A 20,696-nucleotide genomic window follows, 5' to 3' on the forward strand; every position below is an offset into this window, starting at 1 on the left:
GTGGGGGGCGAGAGGGCGGGAGGCCCGGGGGTGGGATGCTAAACCAGATGCAGGGTACCCCCGAGTGAACCCCGAGGACCCGCCAGGGGGCTATGAGACCCGCCTCACCTGGGGCCCTGGCGTAGCTGGCGACCGCCCCGTTGACCAGGCCAGCGTACAGGCTCTGCGACGTGCAAGCCAGGCTCATGACTGTGGACTTCTCGGGAGTGAAAAAGTGCTGAAGTCTCACTTTCTTGGAGCCTTGACTGCTTTTATAAATGGAAATGCTTTAAGAGAAAAATACAGGCTAATAAATATATTTGCTCCTTGTGAGAAGAACCAGGGTGCCTATTAACATAAACACAAAACTTTTCAACTCTTCCCTCTTGTCCTTCCTTCTCCATTCCTAAGGACACTTGCCTGTACTTTTAAAAAATTTGCATCCACCTTGATTTCTTTATTTTTAAAAGGGAAATTCTGGGATATATGAAAAAAATTAGTTCTTCCTATATATCTTGGAACTTCACATCAGGAAAATCATTTTAACTCTCCTTTAAATGGTGTCAGCAATTCAGTATGATCATGACATAGAATATGGCTGTTTTATTCCAAAATATAAGGGGATGTGCTTTTAAAACCATTAATAAAATGAGACCTTTCAGTGGCAAACAGCCAAACTTTCCCCTTTAAAGAAATACCACTTCTCTTTAAGAGTTTCCCAGAATAATTTCCATGGGTCCAATTGACTAGTTATTTCAAAGTGCAATGACCCTAAAAATGTCCCCTGGTATCCCCTAATTCCTGCACGGGCTACTCCTGAGTCAAAATCAAGGACTCTTTCCAGGACAGGCTCCCCACCACGGCCTCCACGGGCAGAGCTGGCTGATTCTCTGTAACGCGGTAAGCACACCCTACCTTCCCTCCTCCGTCCCTACACAGATCGTGGGGACCTCAGAAGCTCTCACGGCCGAGGTCTCGGGGTCCAGGGGTGCCCCGGGCTCTCTGCGCTTCTCCTCAACGGGAATGTACAGCATGCAGAGGATGCGAGACTCCACATTGAAGCACTCGATGACTTTGGGGGTGGAATTTTGAAACGAGACGATGGCGATCTGACCCATTTGATGGGTGCAACTTCCGATCTGAATCAGAGAATTAGGAGGAAAAAAGAAAATGAGCATATGGGGGCTTCCATAATACGCTGGAACCTGACACTTAAAGGCCACGACAAGCTTCGATTTTCATGTGAGAATCAACACACTTAGAAAATTCAAAAAAATGCTTAAACAATTGCTCACGGAGCCCCTTTTTCTTTTCAACATATTTAATTTGGTTTCCAAAACACTTTAAAGCAAGAGCGTAGCTTTCCTTTTCACAAAGTCACATTTCTATACTTTAAAAATCATGTACTCATCACAATATGAAGGTTAAGGGCCCATCCATCCTCAATTTAAAATCCTGAGGCAGATTATTATCAATTTTAATAACAACACTAATGTTTAATGACCTTGGTTAAGAAAATAAACCTTTCAAATGTGAAAAACATCAATAAGAATACATCCCAAAGTAGATCGCTGGAATTCAACATGTGGTATGCTGTGGAATTTCTTTTTTGTTTGTTTGTTTCTTTTTTTTTTTTTTGGAGACAATCTCACTGTGTCACCCAGGCTGGAGTGCAATGGCATGATCTCGGCTCACTGCAACCTCCGCCTCCTGGGTTCAAGCGATTCTCCCGCCTCAGCCTCCTGAGTAACTGGGATTACAGGCACACGCCACCATGCCCGGCTAATTTTTGTATTTTTAGTAGAGATAAGATTTCACTATGTGAAAGTACAGATTGGGTTTCGCTATGGTTGGCCAGGCTGGTCTCAAACTCTTGACCTCATGATCCAGCCGCCTTGGCCTCCCAAAGTGCTGGGATTCCAGGCGGGAGCCACTGCGCCTGCCGCAGATTTTCTACAGTAGCATTGCTGCAACAGTGTACATGAACTTCCTGTGTGTTTGAATCTCTACAATGAGAACACATAGCATAGTTAGTTTCCCAATTTAACCTCAAATTTATTTATGCATTTTCTAAGTGGGAAAGGGTCTGATCCCTGTGAACAGAAAGCACTAGCTGGTTTAGGGTGGCGTTTTCAATTGATTCTTTTTCTTTTCCGCCAACTTTGAGAATGTTGTTAGACTCTCCTTATTCTTCCTGTATTTGCTGACGCTACATACAGACATCCCACTTTCATGCTTTTGTGGGAAGGATGCCAATCTGCCAAGCCGCTGATGAAGCTTCAGCGATGACAGGTCTGCCTACCCGGAAGGAAAACAGTTCTCTTGGAAGTGGAAACCCATAAGGGAATTAAGGCTGCTCCTCCATTCATAGGCTGGTACAAATGAAATACCAGGTAATTGGGTTGTTCAGTTTCTGACACTCAACTAGGAACAGCGACCAAGCAGGAGCTGTGGCTGTGAGAAGTGAGAGGCAGTGGCGTGCTGCACAGGATGCCTGGGAGGGAGCATGAGAGTTTGGAAAAGCACACTGGAGCCCTGGAGGGCGCGTCTGAGGCTGCAGGGAGGGAACACAGGAAACCAGAGACGGAGAGCCTGGGACCACACAGCTCTAAGAATGTCCTCTGGCTTGCAGGAACCAGGAAAGTCTACTGCAATTCCAGCCTAATTTCAGATGCGATATTTCATTTGGAACAAATTAATGTTAACTGCTAAGTTTCCACTGGAAAAAGCCAGTCCTGGAACAAGAAAAAAAATCCATGCAATGTTGACACCAAAATGGAAAAACATATTAAAATTATTCTCTTATTAGTTAGTTGTCTTTGGACTGAACTTTATCTGGTAAATGTTTTAGATGAAAAGGAAAAGAAACAAATATTTGCATTCCTAAGAACTCTAAATCTTTTCCAAAAGTGATCAGCTCCTTTTCAAAGAAGTTTTCATGTTTATACGTACACTCTGGGATATGCCACCACCAACTCTCTACTGAGCAATTCACATCTCAGTCTCTCATCACATTAAGCATGAATGTGGATTCTCTGTGAACTTGCCCCAAAACCAAATAAACACATCTTACCCACAGGAAACCATGTGCCGTGGAAAATGAATCTGGCTGGCTTTCATTGTTTAGGTAAGGTTCAGGATTATAAGCAGCACATTCAATCTAAAATGGAATAAAATCAAACGCTCACATATAAAACAGAGCTAAGAGGCTCCTAGACTACGTAACATCTTAAATGGATGATGGATGACTTACTTCCAATGTATAACCACAAAAAATTACAGGTTCATCATCTACCAAAGATTAAAATAGGGAGGATAAAAGTTTAAAAGTACAACTCTCAGAAGTTAGCTTTTTAGAAGCGAACACCTAAGTAGACTCAACCTTCGGTATCTTAGTCTTCAGATCCCATCAGCACGCTGAAATCCAGTGTGTCGGGGCACTTCAGATGGGAGGGCTGGCCCTGCAGGCATCAAGTGCAGTCTGTGATGGCCTGTGCCTCTCCCTTTCCCTGTCCCATCCCAGCCTCTCTCAGAGGAGTCCTGTGCACTGCCTGAGACTCCCAACGGGAGGGGTCAGGGAGCTGCTGGGAAACCCTGGCCAGAGACCAGGGTGAGAAGAAACATCTTTATTTCTTAAAGAATAGGATATCGTCCACGTCACTGAAGGCCCTGGCCTGTGATGCCTGAGTCAGCAACACTGGCAACATTAATAAGATGCCACCCTGGAGATGGAGTCGAGTCCGCCAAGGCAGAGAGCGGGCACGGTGCCTCAAGCAGACAGGAGACCTGGAGTGAACGATCCACTGTGGAAACAGACTGCTTGCCAAGCAAAGGCAAAACAGAGCTACAAATGTGAAACATGTGCCCCGTGTAACTAGCAAGGCCTCAGATGCCGTGGCACTGCTGGAGTACCCGAGGGTCCTGGCCCAGGACCGCGCTTCGGAGACAACGGCTGGGCATTTTTTTAGGTTTCAAACAATAGCAGTCTTATTTCCAAATAAATGACCTCTAGAGAAGCAGTCACTATGGTGAACCTGGGAATTCTGACCACACCCCTTAAGAATCATCCCCCAGGTGGCCCAGTCAGAGGTGCGAGGTGCACCCCACCCCGGGCCCTGCTCCCTTCACCTTGAACTCCTGCTGCTTGGCCACCATCACGGGCATATGTCCGACAAGGAGAGGATGCTTCTCCTTTTTAATGTGATTCCCATCGTCTTCCACACAGAACCAGCCCATGTGGTTCTCCTCTTCTGCGATTAGATTGAGAGAGAAATGAGCAAGAATGCAGTCAACTCACACACAACAGACCTGCTTCACAGGTTACAGCAGGCTAAGTTTCTGGCATCCTGTTTGTATAGGGCCAGACGACACCATTGTGGAAAACAGACAATCTCTTCTTAAAGCATAGGCTGTATATTCGCAGCATTACTTTCGGAGGCAGCCTGGTCTCATCTAAGAGGCAGAGACCTCTTCCTGTTTGCACCTCCTGAATACGCTGGACCCAAGGGCTGTGAAACTCTGCTGTATAAACCACATAGGTCTACTTCCCTTTGTCGTTCTCCAGTTTTTCCAAAGCAAAAGAAATGTTTAGATTCAAATACGAGAGATGTACTGAGAAACTTTAAAACATGGTATAATACTATGGGATCAACAAAAGTACAATGAAATGGAGAAATATTTTACTACCAAAGCAAACTGTCAACCTGAGCATTAAAGAATATGTAGCTCATCTGAAGACGAAGCGGGGCTTATCTGCACGTCCAGCTCATTCTCTTTAGAGAGTGGCCACTTCCTTGATTGCTAAGTCACTCTGAACCTGACCTGGCAAATGACCAAATTATTCAGCAAGATAGAGAGGGGCTGTGTTTCTGCTTCCTCGTCAAGTGAGCACAAAGTCAGGACAGCTTTCCCTTCCAGGACAAAGCCCTTCCGCTGATGAGAGCTCCCTGGGGCAATGGCGTTACCCATGCTCCGCACTTCTCTTCTGTATTTTATACTCCATTAACATTTCAGACTATCTACAGCAGGAGGAAAATTTTACACACACACGACATCCCAGTGTGTTCTGTGTAGCAAGTCTGTAAGCATGTGTGTAAGTACATCACACACACCCCGCAAAAAACAATCAAGGCTGAAGAGACATAGGAACAAGGAAATCATACAGTCACATGCATCTACAGTGAAACCCTAGGGTTTATCTTTGGTGCTGGGAGGATCTTTAGTGACCCCTCAGCCCAACCCTGTGTTTTGCTTCTCAGTGAGGGGTGAGCAGAAGGGCCAAGAGGAACAATGACCTCCCCTGCCATTTGGAGGCCGCTGCCCACCGCCCACTGCCCACCGCCCGCCTTGAGCACCTGGCTCACGGTGAGGCTCCACGGGCTTCCTCTGTGTTCAGCTGCCTCAGCTGATATTCATGTTCTGGTACCAGAAACACCATCCATTTTAACACAAAACCCCTCCATTTTAATATGCAAGCCCTCCATTGTAATATGAACATCTTAAAAATCACCGGGGCTAGGGCGAATTTTCCTGTTTAGAAACACTTTCAGGTCAATGGATGGATCTACTGCTGAGTTTCCTTCTCAACCCTGACCTTACCCTTGTGGGCAGGAATTTATCATCACACCGCATGCCTCATTCAGCCTCATTCAGCCAGACCTTACTTACCCAGGGCGAGCTTGGCCATCTGTAAGCTGTTGACCCAGGACTCCTTGATGGCAGGGGTGAACGTATTGAACACAGCTGTAAAGAACGTTGGTCGCCCAGATCTGCCAGAAACAACAGACAAGCATTCATTTTATAAAACGTGCTCCATCCTGTGAGGTTAAATTACACATTTTGCCTGTCTGATAGAATCAGCAAACCAAAAACCATACATGTCATGACAAAGAACCATTTTTTTTTCCCCAGCATTGGCCAAGAAGGTTTCGTTTTAAAGCTACTACTAACTTGTCCTGCTTCCCCGGGAGCTGTAACTGAATTCTGCAGCAGTCCGCAGCTCTGATTTCATCTTCTTTCTTCAAAATAAGCCTTTGTAAACCTGATGTCCAGTCATGGGCTACTGACTGGTTTAAGTTCTACAAAGGAAATAAATACGCACATTTCAAGAGTGTTTAAAAAGTAGGGCCATCCCAAGGAAGATAAAAAAACAAAATTTTAGTATGAGAAATTCAGACCAAACGAAACTATCGGATTATGAAAAAGAAAGCTTTGGGAGTCGGATGACATTGGTGGGGGCGGGGCTGAGACATTTCTAAAACAGAACTGATATTCAAGCCTATTGGCAAAAGGAAAAAAAGTTACCATTATATAGTCTCACCTTATCTAACGTAAGAGAAAATGTACATTCAGATTAATTTTTAAAGTCAAAATGAATTCTCACTTCTGGTAGAACTTGGAGATATAATCACATACTTACAATGACTTAAAAGTAAAGGCAGAATCTTAAATCCAATTGCTTTGATTGTTACCTGATAGTTTCCTTTAAGGTTTCCTATCAGCTGAGTGATTTGACCAATTACATTTAAGTCATGCAACAAGTTTTGTAAATCTTGATACAGTTGTCCTGGTCCCATGTAAACTTTGTCTACAAAATAAGCAAAAAGAAAAAAAAAATACAAATGTAAAGCCATATTTACTCCAATCATTGAGGGAAGAAAATACTATAATACTAGTTAAATAATTTTTAAGTTGAGGGGTGAATCTAGAACTTTTAAAAAGTGGACATTGTCAAGCATGTAGTGGTTTATCCTTTTCTAACATTTATGTAGAAATAATTTTAGATGGAAAAGTTGCAAAGAGCTGCCTCCTGAGTGCCCAGGCCTGGCTTCCCCGAGGATAACATCTGACGTAAGCGCAGCATGACCATCAAATCCAGGACACCACACTGACGTGGCACTCCTGACTGATCTACAGACCGTCTTCAAACCTCACCGCTTTCGCACGAACGCCATTTTCTAGTCCCGGATCCAGCCCAGGGGCTCGTACTGCGTTCAGTGGTCACGTCCCCAAAATCTCCTCCAGTCTGGGGGAGTTTCTCAATCTTCCTCTTTCGTGACCCTGGCATTTTTGGAGGAGGCTGGTGAGTTACAGAATGACAGAATGTCTCACAATTTGGGTTTGACTCATGTTTTGTCCCTTTTGTATCTTTTCAACACTATTGACATAACAGCTATTAGTAAGAGGCACTTCAAAATGACATTTAATCTCAACCACATTTCCAATAACTGGGGTCATCTACCATCAAAATGAGTTCCCCAGTGATCTTTCCTAAAGTTTTTTTTTTGTTTGTTTTTAAGGGAATAGAAATGATTTGTCTTTGATGACTTGGGTTAGAGGAATGATGCGTGTCCTGGGGTCTAGGTGCCCAAGTGAGAATTGCTCCACCCCTCACAGAGGGTTTCCTGTGTACTACAGGAAGTGATGTTCAAATATTTCCTCATTAAATCCCACGACGGGCCCACAGGCACAGACGACAGATTCCTCCATCTCCCCACCTGACTGATGACAGATGAGAAGGATTCGATCTCAGAATTAGCCTGAGTGTCTGTACTTTAAGCAATACGCAGTAATACATTCCTTCTTTTCCACTTTTCATAGAAATAAATTGTCTAAGGTCAAACAACCAGTAAGAGAAGGAGCCAAAATTCAAACCCAAGGAGAAGAAATTCACTTAAGTTGAGTAAGGTGCCTTGTGTTTCAGCCAGACAGGCTTCCCGGCCGTGAGTCTGTAGAATCGCACAGACTTGAACATGGTGGAATCGCACAGACCTGAGCATAGTGGAATCGCATGGACCTGAGCTTACAGCGCTCAGAACTTGGTCTCAGGCTCTGACGTGGACATTCTGAAAGTCTTTTTCTTTTTCTTTTCTTTTTTTTTTCTTTTGAGACGAAGTCTCGCTGTTGTCCCCAGGCTGCAGTGCGATGGTACCATCTTGGCTCACTGCAACCTCTGCCTCCAGGATTCAAGCGATTCTCCTGCCTCAGCCTCCTGAGTAGCTGGGAATACAGGCACCTGCCACCATGCCCAACTAATTTTTGTATTTTTAGTAGAGATTTAGTAGGGGTTTCACCATGTTGGACAGGCTGGTCTTGAACTCCTGACCTCAGGTTATCCGCCCGCCTCGGCCTCCCAAAGTGCTGGAATTACAGGCGTGAGCCACTGCACCTGGCCTGAACATCCTGAAATTCTTAATAATTTTGAAGAAAGGACTCTGCATTTCCTTCTGTGCTACATCCCACAAATTATGCAGCTTGTTCTTTTAGTGTATGTAACATATATAATACATATATATATCAAAACTGAAAAAACCTACATATTTCCAATAAAAATATTTCAGATATATGTATCTAAAAATATTTACTATATAACTGAAGAGTAGCATAATCATTTATAATTTTGCAGGCATTTTATGTTAAAGACATGCTTATGTGGTATTTATGCACATGGTAGGCCTGATTTTTATCCACTATCTAGACAAATTCAATTACTAAGTGCATTTGAAGTATCATGAAGTTTCATAAAAAAGGGAGCAGCCAGGCACAGTGGCTCATTCCTGTAATCCCAGCACTTTGGGAGACCGAGGCGGGAGGATCACCTGAGGTCAAGAATTTGAGGCCAGCCTGACCAACATGGAGAAACCCCGTCTCTACTAAAAATACCAAATTAGCTGGGCGTGATGGCGCATGCCTGTAATCCCAGCTACTCGGGAGGCTGACGCAAGAGAATCGCTTGAAGCCGGGAGGCAGAGGTTGCGGTGAGCTGAGATCACACCATTGCACTCCAGCCTGGGCAATGAGAGCTAAAGCCCGTCTCAGAAAAGAAAAAAAAAAAAAAAAAAGGGCAAAGTGATCCAGTAGTTACACATAGCAACTTTATTTATCCTTACAGAATGCTTACAATTTAAAATGTTTCATAACACACATATTTGCTTTCATTCATAAACTCTGATAATAAACTCTATAAACACAACCTTATAACAAGTATAGGCTGGGTATCGTGGCTAATGCCCACAATCTCAGCATTTGGGAAGCCAACGTGAGAGGACTGCCAAAGGCCAAGAATTCAAGACCAGCCTGGGCAACATAGTTTTAAAAAAACAAAAACAAAAACATAGAGTTTAAAAAAAAATTAGCCAGGCACTGTGGTGCATGCCTGTAGTCCCAAATACTTGGGAGGCTGAGGTAGGAAGATCACTCGAGCCAAGAAAGTCAAGGCTGCAGTGAGCTATAATTGTGCCACTGCACTCCAGCCTGGGCATCCAAACAAGACCTTGTATCAAAATTAATAAATAGATGAGTAAATAAAATTATAAGCGCAATGTTTATTAATTAGTTGACTTAAAATATGATCTTCACAATTATCATCCAATCAAATTGAACCTTCTATTTTTGGTGTGCAGCTCTACATACTTTCACACATGTATATATGCATATAAACATCTCCCCAGTAAGCCTGAGGGGGAACTCCAGGGCACACACAACAGCTCCTTCACCCACAGAACAGCTCCATCACTTACGGACAGCTCCATCACTCACAGAACAGCCCTATCACCCAGAGAACAGCTCCATCATCCACAGAACAGCTCCATCATCCACAGAACAGCTCCATCACCCAGAGAAGAGCTCCATCACCCAGAAAACAGCTCCATCACCCACAGAACAGCTCATCACTCACGGAACAGCTCCATCACCCACGGAAGATCACCCACAGAACAGCTCCATCACCCAAAGATCAGCTCTATCACCCACAGAACAGCTCATCACTCTCGGAACAGTTCCATCACTCACGGAACAGCTCCATCACCCACGGAACAGCTCCATCACTCACGGAACAGCTCCATCACCCATGGAACAGTTCATCACCCATGGAACAGCTCATCATCCATGGAACAGCTCCATCACCCACGGAACAGCTCCATCACCCAGAGATCAGCTCCATCACCCAGAGATCAGCTCCATCACACACAGAACAGCTCCATCACCCACGGAGCAGCTCTATCACCCAGAGAACAGCTCCATCACCCACAGAACAGCCCATCACTCACAGAACAGCTCCATCACTCACAGAACAGCTCCATCACCCATAGATCAGCTCCATCACACACAGAACAGCTCCATCACCCACAGAGCAGCTCTGTCACCCACAGAACATGTGGGATAGGTCACAGGGATTCACAGGTGCACAGATTTCAGTTCATTAGGAGGAGTAGGTTCAAGAGGTCTAGTGTAGTTAATAAGGTATTGTATACTTGAAAATCACTAAGAGTGGACTTCAAGGTTCTCACCGTGAACAAATGGCAAGTGTGTGAAGTAAGGCATATGCTAGTTAGCTTGATTTAGCCATCCANCCCAGAGATCAGCTCCATCACACACAGAACAGCTCCATCACCCACGGAGCAGCTCTATCACCCAGAGAACAGCTCCATCACCCACAGAACAGCCCATCACTCACAGAACAGCTCCATCACTCACAGAACAGCTCCATCACCCATAGATCAGCTCCATCACACACAGAACAGCTCCATCACCCACAGAGCAGCTCTGTCACCCACAGAACATGTGGGATAGGTCACAGGGATTCACAGGTGCACAGATTTCAGTTCATTAGGAGGAGTAGGTTCAAGAGGTCTAGTGTAGTTAATAAGGTATTGTATACTTGAAAATCACTAAGAGTGGACTTCAAGGTTCTCACCGTGAACAAATGGCAAGTGTGTGAAGTAAGGCATATGCTAGTTAGCTTGATTTAGCCATCCAACAATGTATACATATTTCAAAACATCATGTTTTAAACTGTACATGTATATGATTACTTGTCAATTAAAAACATAAACGTTTTTAAAATAAAACACACACACATACACACACGCGCACACACACACACACACACACACAGTGCCACCGATGTGAAACTATCACGGGAAGGGATAATACTCTTTTCCCAGTGTATTAAAGAACCTTCTGTACTGAGATAAGGAGGAGTTCCTCGACCTTATGGAGCATGGAAATGTGCTGAAGTTTTACCTCTGCCGGATCATCAGACAGTTCATAATAGGGCACCATCAGGGCACAGATGACACCACAGAGCAACCCGAGGCTTCCTCATCAATGGGGACAACGTGTGCTGCCAAGGAAAGCATCTGCACTCACATCCCAAGAATAACAACAAACCACACAGTGCGGCCAGTGCTTTTCAAATGTGATTCTCAGTTTCAGAAAGAATTGTTTCATGTTGATTTCAGGCCAAAATTGATGAAAGAAACCCCTGCAGTCCAGGTGCAGTGGCTCACACCTGTAATCCCAGCACTTTGGGAGGCCGAGGTAGGCGGATCACCAGAGGTCAAGAGTTCGAGACCAGCCTGGCCAACATGGTGAAACCTCGTCCCTACTAAAAATACAAAAAAAAAAAAAAAAAAAAAAAAAAATAGCTGGGCTTGGTGGTGCACACCTGTAGTCCCAGCTACTCAGGGAGGATGATGCAGGAGGATCACCTGAACCCATGAGGCGGAGGTTGCAGTGAGCCAAGATCACACCATTGCACTCCAGCCTGGGTGACAGAGGGAGATTCCATCTAAAAAAAAAAAAAAAGAAAGAAAGAAAAGGAAAAGGAAAAGAAAGAAACCCCCCGCAAATCAGAATTTCTGTTAGAGTTGACTTCCAGCCCTCTAGTTGACAATTTCTGGAGTTTTCAGTTCTTTGCCGCTGCAGTGACACACAATTGCTACACTTCTGCAAAAGCACTTCCCGAGTCTTTCTCACGGACACTTCTCTTGTTTCCATGGAAATCCCTGCAATCTGTTTGAAAATTCAGGGTCTGTCCGTGAAACAGAATTTGTGTGGCAAACAAGGAAGGGTTTGTGTGGCCAGATCAATAGCAAGCATGGCTGGAAAAGCCCCTGGGGGTGTGCTCGGTTCCTGAGAACCTCCACGCCTGGGCTCAAGGGGCACCCTCACAGCATCTTAAAGCCTCTCCTCCACAGTGTGGGACTGTGAGGTGTCCGAGCTGGGAGGTGTCTCCAGGCACTGCAGAGAAGGGGAGATCAAGGAGGAATGGGCACTACCCCTCTCCATGCCAATGGCCTGATTGTGGGCAGCCCCAGCCCCCACCAGTATCCTCTGCAGCTGCCAATCGACCTTCATGGGGTCTGAAGACCTCTGCACCTCCGTAGCTCCTTAGCCCCATAAAACTCCTGTGTGCATTTCTTTCTGGTGTTCTCCTCTTCAGAGCTGTGGCAGGGGTCTCTGCAGACCACACTCCCTAGTGCGGCACATCACCTCTGCCTCTGCCTCCGGACTCCTGCGCTCCTGGGGGCCCTGCCCTCCCTAGGACCTCACCTGCCTCCTGCAGGGAGCTTCCCATGGTTCTCAACTGGCAAGGCTGGTGCTGCCAAAGGAAATGGACTTAACATGGAACGGCCCCTTTCCTCCAGGAACAAAGTTGACCAAAAGCCTCATTTCCCTTGCAGCTGGAAATAGTGTTCGCATTAGCGATGTCTAAGAGTGTCTGTGCACGGTGTGGCTACGACGGAGGAAGAGCTGATCAGAGCAGGGTGCTAAAGAGAGACGACGAGTCAGCCGGTCGCGGTGGCTCATGCCTGTAATCCCAGCACTTTGGGAGGCTGAGGCAGGCAGATCACTTGAGGTCAGGAGTTGGAGACGAGCCTGGCCAATATGGTGAAACCCCATCTCTACTAAAAATACAAACATTAGCCGGGTTTGGTGGTGCACACCTGTAATTCCAGCTACTCGGCAGGCTGAGGCAGGAGAATCGATTGAACGCAGGAAGCAAAGGCTGCAGTGAGCCGATGTAGTGCCACTGCACTCCAGCCTGGGCAACAGAGTGAGACTCCATGTCAGAAAAAAAAAAAAAAAAAAAATGGAGAGAGACGAAGAGTGGCTGTACGGCCCGTCCTGCAGGGCAGAGGCCGCGGGAATGGGGGAGCTGCTTTCCCAGCTGCAACCACAAAACTCCCAACAGAGGGATCTTGTTCTTTCTGGCCACCCTTCCAGAAAGAGCTCTCTAGAAGCAGCTCCTTACTTCAGTGAGCAGAGCAGGATAAATGATCCCCACACCTAAAATGCAGTGGGCAGGTTGGAGCCCCAGGTGTGTCAAAAGAGTGCCTAAGAACATGAGCCGAAGAAATTATCCCAAAAAAGGGAGCAAATTTAACAACTGAGAAATTAGAAGCTTTAGACTTCTATAAAATTATAGACACAAATAATATGTGGAGACATGTAAAAACAGGCAATTATTTTCCATAAAGATTACATATAAACACATTAAAAACAATATTCTGAAACCCCAATGATAACATGAACAATTCCCAGAAAAGATACAGATGGCCAATATATATGGAGATGCTCACTCTCAGTAGTAATCAAAGGAAAGCAAATTAAAACAGCCATTAAATCAGGTGAGGTGGCATGCACTTGTACTCCCAGCTCCTCAGAAGGCTGAGGCAGGAAGATCACTTGAGCCCAGTCATTTGAGGTTGCAGTGAGCCACGACTGTGCCTCTAAATGGCCACTGCCCTCCAGGCTGGGCAAGAACCCGATCTCAAAAAAAAAAGCCATTAAAAATTTTTAACTTAAGGCAAATTTACAAAACTGTTTTTTACAAATCAAATCATAAAAGTTTCATTGTGTAATCAAAGTCAGACATAGCCTGTAGAAATGGAAACTGGGGAAGACTTCCTGGAAAGCCACTTGCAAAACTGTATCCAGAGTCTAAAAGAGTACACAAATGTTCTACTCTTTGACCTGAAAATTCCATTTCTAAGGAAATTACCAGACTAATGTGTGAGGCTGTCTCCACGTCACTCTTCGTAGTGGTCCAGTAACTGGAGAAGTTTGCAGTATGCAATAAACTCAGGTTCAATCATGAGGAAATGTCCTGTAGTCAGTTTAAATGACTTTGATTCAGAATTTTTAATGACTGAGAAAATGGTCATCCTACAACGTTAGATGAAAATTCCCTATACAGGATCACGTAGAGCAACTGTGGTATATGGACAATGGTGTAAGGAAAAGGCTGGAGAGAAACCACTCATGTGTTAATACAATCTCCAGATACAAGAATTACAGGTCATTCTTACATCTTTAAACGTTTTAGTGTTTTCAACAGAGAACAAGAATTAACTCCCCGGAGAAAGAGGGTAATTTTTAAATAGCATCATACATAAGTCCCTAGTCTGATAGGAGGCACCAATTCAATTTCTCTATAAGCAAGTAGTTTTCTAACATGGGAAGTACAGAAGAATCTTGGTTATGAACCAGTAGTGATCCCAGCTATAACTCAGGCAAAATAAATCCTATGTGGTTCTGGACACGTTACGGCAGCTCCTCCCAACGCAAGGCCTAGGAGACTCCCAGGTGCAAAGCTGAAACCACAGCACTGAACAGAGAAGAACAATAAGAACCTTCCCCTGTGACTAAAATCCACTTTGGCTTTTAGAGTTTTAACAAAATCCAAGCATTTTCTAATGTGAACATCACACTGCCACGAAGATACATGTCACGTCTCAAATGCCAGATCTTTAATCAAGAAGTAAAACCATCCCTATAGCTTCATGGGGTTTAAAAACCCAGAATATAACATTAATTTGCTCAACATCTACCTCGTATGTGTCCATGTGTACTAGGACACACGTGTGTGATTCCCACAGAGATAGGACCCTGTCCACAGGCCCTCCTGCATGAGCACCTTTCCGTGGATGACCGTCCGCACTTAGGGACACTCCTAAGGGAGTCTTCTCCATTGAGACTTATGGGAATGACTGGTGTGTGATGCACAGGCATGGCACTCATCTGGCCCATCCCCATGGCCGAGGAGCTAGGATCGCTGCCCTGACAGGCTGGCCTTCAGGTCCTGGACAGGGCTATGACCCTGAATAGAAGGTTTCTGGAATGTCAACTTGACTGACAGTCATAGCTCCAGGGATGCATGGGTGTCTAAGTTCACAGGTCAGCTATACAGGCCGTTAGCAATGAGTATTTTTGGCATTAACAGATCACGTAGACTAGTGTGCATGTTATATTTAGAAAATATCGATATCCCTCTTTGCATGGAAACACTCCTCACCTGCCTCCTGTTGAGCTCCTAAGACAGAGAGTTTGAAGGGTGTGTTACTGAATACCCAGAAAATTCACACCAGTGTTTGTCCCTGAGGTAACAAGGGATATAAACAGACACAGTGACAGAGAAGGCGGCAGCCGTCTGTGTGGAGAACAGAGCCATGCGTGTGGCATCACCACCTCTATGGGACTGTCCTGAAAGCACGTGTGATGCTGGAAGACCCTTTTCCACTTTCTGTCCATCTGCCATGCTGCCCCATTTCCTCCCCAGACAGAGGCTGAGCCTGGGGATGGGCTTGGAACAGCCATTCTAACAGGGACCCAAGTCCCAGGCTGGCTCTGGGCTTCCTTAATGGGCTCTCATTTTGTGAAAGTATGAAATATTCTTTAAAAGTAGAAAAGCAGAGAGAATAACTCACGGACATATTTTTACCCACTGCCCAGAATTTGTGATGTTACTATTTTGCTCCATTCACTTCAGATGCCATTTTCATCAAAAAACCCTGAAAAGGTTTTTTCACGTCTACCCTGTTTTCACTCTGCCTTCCATCCGGAGTCGGCGCCCATCCTCCCTGAGCGCTCTTTGTGCTTTTACTCCCTATGCATGTTGGAAGGCCTTTCTCAGCATACGGATGTTGTCTTGTAGGAAGGGAGGCCGTTCATCTGCGTTGAACACGCCGCGCGAGCATGCAGGGGCACAGGACACAGCGGCAGCAGGAGGTCAGTGGCTCCACAATCGCAAGCAGTTGCATCTGCTCCCCCAGCGAGGGGCCCGTCTGTTGGTGTCACATTCCGCAGGCACGCTGACCTCGGTGTCCCATTGCAGGAAAGCTACTGAAGGCTGTTTCCGGACTGTCCACGGTATTCAGTGTGGAAAGCCGACCTCCCTGCTACTTTGGCCAGGTGGTGTGTTTGCTCTCGGTACTCATTCAAGGATTATAATGATACTTTTGAGTCCTGGGAAAGACCTGCAAATCCACACGCCATACAGGAAAAACAGCGCCAAGTCCTGGCCTCATCTCCCGCACGCACGCACGTGCTGTTTTAAGGTACAACGTTCAGACGATGCAGAAGCGGCTCTTGCCACGGCAATGGAGCACAGAGGCATTTTGTTCTGTTTCCTTTCATTTCGACTGCTGTGTATTTCAAAACACGACAGCTTTGCCATGGTGGGCTTTAGCTGTGCCTGTCCTCCAACCTTCAAGGCAAAGTTCACTCTTACAGGCGTAAGGAGGAAGAATTGTGACCCTTCCCGCCCAGAAGTGCCTGACTCTGGAAAGGACCTGTTGGAGACCAGGCACTGTCCCTGCCTGCAGGCGAGGCCATGCAGTGCGTCAGGCAGGGGCCAGGGAGGGAAACCGGGGTTAACCCGTCACTCCTGGGGTCCCACACCCGGTCACTGTGTCCAGAACCCTCGGGGCTGTGGCTGGACGTGCCGCTCAGACCCCTCCCTGCCTCCACAGAACGGCCACCTGGCCACACATCCCTAGAGGCCGCAGCTCAGGGGAGCCTCATGAGGAACCATTTCACGTTTTAAAAATACAGTTCCACTTCTCTCACTGCCTTCTGCTTCAGGAGGATCAGTCAGGTGTATATTCACCTGTTGAAGCTTCCCTTGGCCGGGCTCACTTCTATTTAAAGACGGTAAGTCACGCCCTCCTTCCTCCCTCCTTGGTTCTGATTCTTTGCTAGTAGTGTTTTGCTTTGTTTTTTAAACCATGTGAATTCTGTGGGGGAGGTCCTGTGTTTTCTGGGAGCTCCCTCAATGCTGTGACCTCACCCAGGACCCTTTCTGCATTTGCCTGTAAGTTCCCCTCTTAGGCAAGTGCTCTGTGCTCAGCAGGGACCCTGAGCTTTCAGGAGCTGTCCCCCAGCCTCCTTACGATACAAGCTTGCTGGCAGCATCTCCAGCCACCTGTTCATAATGACTCTGTGTCTTGTTACAAATCGTCCTGTACCGACCACCATATCCAGCCCGACTGTACAGAAGCATTCCTGGCACTCAGGACGCGCTTCTGGGACAGAGAGCGGAACGGGTCACAGCAGGGCGGTCTGAGTGGACCTCCTCCCTTGCTGCAAAGTCCGACAGCACTCAGGGAGGTGGCGGCCTTCTGGAAGCTGCGGGGCCCCTTCTAGGCAAGCTGCCAGTGCTGGGGCGGGACGCTGGTATTGGACCAGGTAGATGCTGGTCCAATAACAACTAAAGCCAGAAGGATCAAAGGCCAATCCTGTTCTGTTAAAAGCTGACCTTACAGCGAAGAACAGAGATGTTTTTTATCTTCACTCATTTTTAAGGATTAACTAACTACAAAGTACTGTGACTGATTTTTACAAAAGTAAACGAATAGTTGCACATCTGAAGGAGTGTTCCCCTTTAAAGTACATTCGACTTGTACTCACATTTCTCTAAACATTTTAAGAGCGTCCCCTGTACACTGAGTTGAGACCAGTTGAATACAAGTGAGCGCGTGAACACACACACACACCCCTACACGGATAACTTCTCCCTGGGAAGGATGGGTGGTAACAGCTCTCCAGTGGCCGTTCTTCTGAAACACCCTTGAAGACCAGAGCCTGGCTGGAGCAACTGATCTCACCTCTCCTCCGGTTCTAAAGGCTCCCAAAAGTGGGGCTGTGCGACACCTCCCCACTCATCCCCACAACTCCTACTTGGCACGAGATCTCAAGAACTGGGAGTGCCTGACAGTCCATTTGTTGAAAATGAATTGAGGTTATAAAGATCTTACACGAAGAACCCCCCCACCACACACACATACAGAATGGCAACAGCAAACATTACTTTCTCATAAATCCACCTGCCAGACAGGATGGAGCGCAAAGAGAGAAGGAACAGCAGCCCGGTGGAGTGCACCAGCAAAGACGCGGCACCAGGCCAGAGCAACCGACGGCTCACGATCGATATTCCTCCTCCCTGCCACCAGCCCCGATTGGGGAAGCTCGCAAAACCTTTAAAATCACCCCAGAAAACTACACATTTTTCAAAATAGCATCAGAGAGTTTGGGAGCTTAAACTAATCCATGGATCCATAGGGGACCCATGGTCACCAGCTTGCAGCCTCTGCAAGAGAGGAAAGTGTCACATCATAACGCCGGGTGTCAAACACCGCAGAGCAAACCCAGGATCCACACGGCGCCTTTGCAGGGACAGGGAGCTCCCTGCTGTCTAACTCCGCAGAGCAAACGCACAATCCACACAGCACTTTTGCGGGGACAGCAAGCTCTCTGCTGAGTCGAACACCGCAGAGCAAACGCACAATCCACACAGCACTTTTGCAGGGACGGGGAGCTCCCTGCTGAGTCTAACACTGCACAGTGAACACACAATCCACACAGTGCTTTTGCGGGGACGGCAAGCTCTCTGCTGAGTCGAACACTGCACAGCAAAGCACAATACACACGGTGCTTTTGCAGGGACGGGGAGCTCTCTGCTGAGTCAAACACCGCATGGCAAACGCTCAACCGACACGATCCACACAGCACTTTTGCAGGGATGGTGAGCTCCCTGCAGAGTCTAACACTCACAGCAAATGCACAATCCACACAGCGCTTCTGCGGGGACGGGCGAGTTCTCTGCTGAGTCTAACACCACACAGCAAATGCACAATCCACATGGCGCTTTTGCGGGGATAAGGAGCTCCTTGCTGCAGCTGCTCACTGGTCTCGGGTGGTTGCCACCCCGCCCTCTCTGCAAGCAGAGGTTGTTGGGCAGTGCTGCCTACACTCTGTCAATATCAAGTAACACACCAACGTTTCCAACACTGAATTTTAGAACAGTCATTCAAGCAGCAGAAATCTTATGACTATCAACTGAGAACGAGAATTTCTGACTTAGCTTCTCGATATAATTTAGAAGTGACAAACGCAAGAGAACTGGAAGAAACAGAAACACTGAGAGTGAATTTGAAGTCATTCTATGAAAACTCTGAGGGAGGCATCAGAGGCAGCCCCATGGAGATGTGGCTCATGGATGTGCCTGGGTTTTGTCAGCATAAACGGTAAGGAGTGAGCTGAGATGAGCAGAGTGAAGGGACGTCATTCGCTGGCTGCAGCGTGGCACTCATGAGATCAACATGATGGATTTGAAGCCACATAGACCCCTCATGATTGACGCTAACAAGAGACTGTCGGTCCACCCTGGATGAATCCAGACATGTTGGGATAGAACCCTTGCCAGTCCTCAGCATGAAGCACAGCGCCCACTTACACCTTCTCTGTAAATGCAAGACAGCACCATGCTCTTACCTGACGTCGGAAAAAAGCCCCAGAGAATTCTGACTTGAGTTCTATCTTCAGACACATACAGAATTAGCAAATTTTAAATAATTTGTTTTAAAAGTTTTTTTTTAATCTAGAAGAACAAAACACTATTGATAGCAAAACAAGTTTATCACTTAAACTCTCTGTTTAAGGCAGTGGGCAAAAGATGTCCCAAGAAAACTGGTTTCACTGAGGTTGACTAGGTGCTTTTTCCATAGCGACGTGATTAAAAAAAAAGAATCAATGCAAGTCTGCAAAACACAATCATATATGTTTTCAAGTGTGTTCCAAAGTCCCCTTAACTGGAGATACAATACGAAAGATCTCCTTGGATTCAGAATAAAGAAAAAGATTTACTCTCCAATGTGACATATTTCTTTTCAATGGACAATGAGAACTTGTCGGTACTCAGTGTTTCTCCTCTTGCTGTGGCTGATGGGGAGCTCATAGTTAAATCTAGAGTGCAAATGCAGTGATAAACTCACTCCAGGTTCTTTCCTCCATATAGTATTTTAAAAATAGGTTGAATCACCCTGCTTTATGCTTTTTTCACATTGTAACTGATTCTAATCTTATTCTAAGTTAACTCAGCATAAATCATAAATAAAAAGATGAATAAGAAAATATAACATTGCATGGAATACATACTATTTTATGGATCAAAGTCACCTTTAGCTATTTGAATACAATGAGGCCATCTTAATTATGAATAAATTCTAAGATCGCTAGCATTATAAACTACACAAAGGTGTTTTGTTCACAAAACCACAACATAAACTTGATTGCTAATCAATGTTTCCAAATAATTTAAAAGGATTTTTGAAAACCTTTAACAAGGCATCCAATTTGCTCTTGAATAAAATGTTAATGGATCATGTCAATTTGGAAATCATTTCTCTGTCCCCACATCCCCTCTCTCCCCGGTCCTCCCTCTCGCTCTCCACACCACTCCCCGAACAGCTCGTTTGGGATATCTGGGTTTTGGTACTTCGGTTATTTGTGGAGAGGGTTTGATACAGAGGCATACTACTTTAAATAGAAGGAAGATTTAAGAGTCAGAAATTTAAGAGATTACAAATTGTAATAATATGCTTGACGAATTAGCCTACTAGACAGATTACCAAACGGAATGACTATTAACATCAGGGGAATGAGAAAAATAAAAGCAATCCCAAAGCAAATGAGACCTAACACTCCTTACATCATGTTCTGCAAATCCAGGTGAACATGCGAATTCAACCAGAAAAGGGTAAAAGTTCTCAAGTGGTTTTCTTGCTTCTAAACTTGTCAGAAACAAAATAATCTGAAAAATTAATGCATATTTAACCTATGAAAGGTGAACTGAAAGTTCCCATGCATTATGTTTT

General features: G+C 45.7%; 1 protein-coding gene across 5 annotated transcripts in view; it reads right to left on the reverse strand.

The window, feature by feature from the left end:
* Positions 1 to 20,696, reverse strand: part of ARHGEF10 (Rho guanine nucleotide exchange factor 10) — a 122,793-nt gene that overhangs the window by 36,896 nt on the left and 65,201 nt on the right. For all 5 annotated transcript variants that reach the window (XM_017887850.1, XM_017887848.1, XM_017887847.1 and 2 more), the window contains 7 exons: positions 6,450 to 6,565; positions 5,929 to 6,056; positions 5,647 to 5,747; positions 4,108 to 4,229; positions 3,053 to 3,139; positions 895 to 1,118; positions 109 to 266 (listed from right to left, as the gene is read on the reverse strand). In XM_017887850.1, coding sequence (XP_017743339.1) covers positions 109 to 266; positions 895 to 1,118; positions 3,053 to 3,139; positions 4,108 to 4,229; positions 5,647 to 5,747; positions 5,929 to 6,056; positions 6,450 to 6,565 — 936 coding nt within the window. The remainder of the gene's footprint in view (positions 1 to 108; positions 267 to 894; positions 1,119 to 3,052; positions 3,140 to 4,107; positions 4,230 to 5,646; positions 5,748 to 5,928; positions 6,057 to 6,449; positions 6,566 to 20,696) is intronic.

The sequence above is a fragment of the Rhinopithecus bieti genome, unplaced genomic scaffold (genome assembly GCF_001698545.2).
Source record: "Rhinopithecus bieti isolate Rb0 unplaced genomic scaffold, ASM169854v2 scaffold_15838, whole genome shotgun sequence".
Lineage (NCBI taxonomy): Eukaryota > Metazoa > Chordata > Mammalia > Primates > Cercopithecidae > Rhinopithecus > Rhinopithecus bieti.